Below are 6,000 nucleotides of genomic sequence, written 5' to 3'. Positions count from 1 at the left end.
CCCCTTCCTTTAAAAATCCTGGCTTCAGGCCTGCTAACGCGGGTATACAATAGAAAAAATAAAAGATAAAACAACACCAGGAAAATCACTATTCTCAATTTTGCGGCGCGCTACGCGCGCAGAGTCTCGAACACAATTAAACTTTGCAACTTCCTGGCAAAATGAGTTTTTACTATTTCCTAGATGAAATACCGTAACGCGATTGCATGCAACAAACAAAAATAAAAATTTCCTCGAGACTTTAAAACGTCATTAAAACAGTCAAAATTAAAAATTTGCGGCGCGCTTCGCGCGCAAATTCTTATACAACTTTTGTAGTTCGGTCGTCCAAAGAATATATATATATATATATATATATATATATATATATATATATATAATTGCGTGTGTGTGTGTGTGTGTGTGTGTGTGTGTGTGTCATCATTGGTATTGGTACCGAAGGTCCGTTTTTTTAGTGACCGCACCCCCCCTTGAAAAATCCTGGCTACGGGCCTGAGCAGGTGTCAGACGAGCCATGGTCAGTACTTTGATATTGCTGCAAACTTAAAGTGGGGGGGGGGGGGGGAATTGAGGGCCTATTTGACGGGAGGAGACATTGTCGCAATGCCAGCGTCTCGAAGAAATTATTTTCGCTGTCACAACTAACGCGATTTCCAGGGCGACGTCCAAGACGTCTTCAAACAAAGGGACAACTTATTTGCTTGGAAGTCACGGGGATGTTGGCACGGCTTTTGCAGTCGCAGGGACTTATCAGAGACGTCTTTTCTCAGCGACTTCTCCCTTTTGTCGCCATTATGTTATTACGGTCTCCACAAGATGCGGGGATCTCGAAGATGCTGCAGACAAATTTGGTCCCCACGACATGGCCACAGTGATGGAGACTTCGCAGAGACGTCTAGGCATGTCTAGGAGACAGCTGGAAGACGGAAATAGTCTCTGCAAAAATCGGAAATGTTCGATTCTCCTGCGAATCCTGGAGATTGGACTCGTCTCCAGGAGACGTGCGTGGTAGAGATGTTGCGGAGAGTAGAGTTGCAACCTATAGTCTTCAGACCAACGAGATACCAACTTATAAAGTCTTGTGATATCATACCAATTTGCGTCCAAGCACTTTGGATAGAATCTTAATAGACCCTAGAAGGTGTCATGAAAGTTGTACTATAGCATATCTAATCTGTACCCTGTTAATGGTGTCACTGTGGCACCTGTGGAATATGCTTGTTCCCTACATGGCGTCACCAGGACCGTTATGTTCTCTGAACGGCATATTTAGCTGTGGAGGCACATGAATTTCTAATAAGGACTTTAGAATCGAACTTTCTTACACAAGTTCGAAATTAGCAAATTGATGCCAACCTGATGTACTAAAAACTCTCTTAAACACGACAGATTTTTTTCTTTTTTTCATCCAAGATTAGGAGTGATCTTCATAATTATCCCATTGAATTTAAATCTGAATTATGAATATCTATTGTGATTGGGGATCCCTGAACTGCAACAGAGAAATAAAAACACTTCTCTTTTTAGTGGCAACGTGAAGGACGCTGGTAGTATAGAGAGTAGCCCCCCCCCCCCTTATTGCTAAACGATTAATATATAGGTAGCAATAGGATTCTATTTCTTATGTATGTATGTTTTTATTGCATTCCTTGCAGATGAAGATGAAAATAATAATCCAATAATCAAATGTTGAAAACTCTTTTAAAGGGTATTACCCATAATTCTAACTAGCTCTTTTGGCTGTCATTAAAGCAAATGCAAATATATTGAATTCCGCAAATATGACCAGTCGGTGAGGACATTTCCTCTTAGCGCCTATAATGTAAAAATAATTAATGGAATGATTGTGACATGAACTATGATATTCCATAGCTTTGGACAGAACCTCACTTAAAAGCTTGTGTAGCCATATTATAACAGGCAATAATTGAAATGATGCATAAAAAAATCTAATTACCGTAAGAAATCACTAAAAATGAAATCGAAGGGTTACCAATTCTTCAAATTTGATTGTGAAATAAGGATCTGAGTAAGATCCCTTAAACCTAATTACTCTCAGAAAGGGGTTCTTATTATAATACATGAGTGTATACCTAGTGTTTGAAATCTTAACACGGAAGCAGATATATTGATGTTACTCGTGAGAAAGCCCACCTCTCCCTCTCCCACAGCCCTCAACAACTGCAATTCTATTAGCAGGGCTGGCATTCCTCCTATATTGACTCGGCAAGCCATTTTCTAAATTACCTATTGTGAATATAATGGTTTGACCCCAAATGACCTTTAGGGAGACCTTATAAGGAAAAGTTGACATCAGACCATAAAAACAACTTCAGAATCGAATTCCTTGACCCATAAAACCTCTGAAGCTGACTTTTCAAATTATTGTAAGACTTTAAAGGGTTTTTTTTGTTATGGACTGGCCTTTAAACGTAGGTGGCAGCCATATTGGATTTTGCAAATATGCCGCCCCGGAGGGCGCCCTTCACAAGAAATACGCCTTTTTTCAGCCGTCGACAACTGCAATTCTATTATTAAGGCTGGCATTCCTAGAATATTGACCATGGGCAAGACATTTTTTTTTTTCAATAAACTGTTATGAATACAATGGCTTGACCCCTTAATGACCTTAAGGTGACCTTATAAAGAAAAATTGACTTCAGACCATAAAAAAAAACTTCAGATTCGAATTCATTGACCCAGAAAACCTCTTAACCTGACTTTTTAAATGATTGTAACCCTTTTATGTTTTCAAATGCAAGTGACCTTTAAACCTATATGGCGGCCATATTGGATTTTGCCAATATGGCCGCCCCAGAGGGCGCCCTTCTTGGCGCCCATCAAACATCGAAATAGTATGGTTCACGGGCTACATGTGTGCCAAATTTTGGTGCTTTTGGAAAATTTTGAACCAAAAATCCCTTGCGCCCCCCACTATATGAAAAGGGGAGGGGGTGGTGACATAATATGAGTATTATAAGAGGCTGTGTTACTGTATATACCTCACTTTCATGTGGCAGGACACGACATTATTTGCTCCTGCCACAATTGCTCCGGTCCTCAGGTCCTTCTCATCTCCCTGTTTCCTCCAAGGACTTAGGGTTATATTGTATGTGGCTAGGGCTGTGACAGAGTTTTAGGTTTAGTTTTAGGATTAAGATTCTTCTTCTTCTTCTTCTTCTTCTTCTGATTAAGTCTGCCTCCTTCACTAGAATGAAGATTCTTGCAGACTGGTGCTATTTACATTATTATACAATTTATTTACAGATATCTACAAGCACAAGATTATGTTATATGTAGGTAGGACTTATGTTTGGCTTATAGCGTGCAGATATTTCATGGGAGCAATTCAGTTGTCGCAGGAGCAAAATGTAATGGAACCCACTTTCAGTGCAGTGAGTGGGAGTCTGATGCAGGGACGTCAATACGTTTTTACGATGGGGGGGGGGGGGGGGGGGCTTAGAAGATAATGTGCAAGTGAGGTGAGCAACCGAGCGGAGGGAGGGTGTGTGTGTGTGGGGGGGATATCATCCCTCCCACACGAGGAAGATTTCGCATTTTCAGACCTGAAATTCATCGATCTGGTGCACACTTTGGGTTGAATGTTTGATTTTTTTTCCTATAAAAAGTTAGAAAAATAGATATTCCCAGAAATGTGAATGACTAAATCGCGGTATCTCAGCTCTTGTTCTGCGTGTGCGTCATCAATGTGTACTATAGGGTGATGATGGGCGTTGACGGAGGGGGGGGGGTGCATGGGAGGGGCGAGGGGGAAGGGGTATTCCCCTCCCACACGACGGAGCTTTTACATTTTTACATTAAAATAGAATAACGATTTGAGGCTCACTTTTTGTGGAATATCCGGAAAAATGTAAATCTCCATGTATCTCAGTGGGGGGGGGGGGGGGGGGAGGAGGGTGAGACCAAGCAAGGAGAGGGTCAGAGGGCCTGGTGGGGTATACCCACTCCCATTCGAGGATGCTTTTTTAAATGAAATACATTGTATTCGGAAATTTGTCAATCTCGAAAATGTATGAAAAAGAACCGAGCGCGGGGAAGGGGTGTGGGAGGAGGTATCTCCCTCCCTTGCGAGGGAAATTTTGCATTTTCAGAGTTGAAATTCAACATTCTGACATATATTTCGGGTGAAATATTTGGACAATTTTCTACTAAAGAGTTAGCACATTTCCCATATCTCGCGAATTATGGGGGGGGGGGGAGGGCAATAAATGCCCCCCCCCCCCGATTTATGAACATGATACAGGGACCGCGGAACGTTTTTTTCCCCCTTTCGGTGTGTGCATGGATTGTAGGTCCATGGTGTGTGTTTGTGTGTTTGTGTGTGTGTGTGGGGGGGGGGAGAGGGGCGTTTATCTTTCCGAATGAGTTATATGAGGCAGTTTCGTTTCTTTTTTGTTTTCCCCACTTGTCTATTTTGTCACAAATGGAAAGAGACCCACGATTTTGTGCTTTTGTGCTTGTTTTGTGGGGTGAACGACACAGGTACTAGTACTCCGTCCCATCTAGCTACCCGTTATACTAGTATACTGTGCAGTTTCTCAAACCTATAATTTCTACCTCATATCCCACATGATCAGTTCGATCTCTCTTTGCCGCAAATGTTGTATCTCCATGGTTTAAATGTCTACCCCCTTCCCACACTCAAAGTTCCCCCTCTCCGCTCCCTACCCCGCTCACTATCCCCGCTCTCCAACTTCCGTGGCGTGGATGGGTGTTTTTCTGTCCGATTCAGAGGGTTCCTCCCATCAAGCCATGATTACTGAGCGGACATCGTGGTCGCCTTGCCAAGCTCGGACCATGATCTGGGTCTCCGTTCTTTAATCCCCATCTGTCTGACAACATCGCGTGATTTTGGCTGGCGTGATGGTAGTGGATATCATAGTGCGCTGTCAACCATCTGAGCACTTCACATAACAAACGATGTCGTGGGTGTGGGGGTGGGGGCTTGCACAGCCTGTTCGTCCGGTGAGAGCGCCGAGCGCAGTGTATGTATTCTGCTGTACTCGCGTGCCTGTGTGCTGCTACTGGTAGGCCCTCAAGCTTGTACGGACGGGGACGTGTGTACGCACGGGCCGGGCGCAGTCGTGTTGACAAGGTAGCGGATATGTCTCCAAGCGGTCCGCTCACGTTATCATGATTACTGCTGCATCGCATTCAGCTATGGAGGATTGGAATATCGTACTATATGTGATATACCTGTGTTTTGTCATCGCAGACAGTCATGTTTGTGTTCACAAACCTCCTCAGCCAGCTCAGGTATTATGATATGATTTGTGTGTGTTGCTGAATGGACACTAGTAAGGTGTAGTCCCACGCATCAAATTATATGTCAGTGAATATTAGGGCCTCCTATCCTATAACTATACACAGCCCAGGCCCAGCCCAGCCAGTCGCTGTGCTTCGCACAGCGTCTGGTCGGGCTACCTTCACCCTATCCTACAGCTACAGCTAGTGCACAATTGCCCAGCTACATCGCATCAACTGTGGCCAGCCATGTATGTATGCACCAGTGTCCAGTGATAACTGAGCTAACTGTGTGTACCACCTTTCCAATGTCATGACTATCAACTAGACTCTACTAATTTAACAATTAAGTTTTACCTAAAATCTACTTTATGCATTATGAATACCTCCGCCAAGGCAAGCAAGGAGGTAATGTTTGGCAATTGTCTGGATCTGTGTTGGTTTATCTGTCTGTCTGTCCTTTTGCAAAATAACTAAAAAAAGATTAAACAGTCTTGGACTTGGGTGATGAAACTTGTTGCACTAGTAGCAGCACTCCACTGCACTGCCACTGGTCATAGACATGGTGTGTTTGTAGTGCCAGGAATTAGGAATTAGTTACTTGATCATCACTGATCATTATTTGTCTTTTGGATGGCACAGTTGAAGGAACAGATGATTTTTCACCATGAAATTTTTGGGTTTTGTTGAAATCCGGATAACCGTCATGTCTGGATCCGTATCCGGGCACTTACC

The 6,000-nt window shown here is 43.2% G+C and overlaps 1 protein-coding gene across 1 annotated transcript in view; it reads left to right on the top strand.

Annotated features, from left to right (window-relative positions):
- Positions 1-5,130: 5,130 nt before the first annotated feature.
- Positions 5,131-6,000, top strand: part of LOC140237764 (leishmanolysin-like peptidase) — a 29,607-nt gene continuing 28,737 nt past the window's right edge. The window contains exon 1 of the mRNA XM_072317698.1: positions 5,131-5,277. Coding sequence (XP_072173799.1) covers positions 5,155-5,277 — 123 coding nt within the window. The 5' untranslated portion in view covers positions 5,131-5,154. The remainder of the gene's footprint in view (positions 5,278-6,000) is intronic.

Source organism: Diadema setosum, chromosome 14 (genome assembly GCF_964275005.1).
Source record: "Diadema setosum chromosome 14, eeDiaSeto1, whole genome shotgun sequence".
NCBI classification, from domain to species: domain Eukaryota; kingdom Metazoa; phylum Echinodermata; class Echinoidea; order Diadematoida; family Diadematidae; genus Diadema; species Diadema setosum.
The sequence above is the reverse complement of the archived record's forward strand: the minus strand, read 5'-3'. Positions and strand labels throughout refer to the sequence as shown.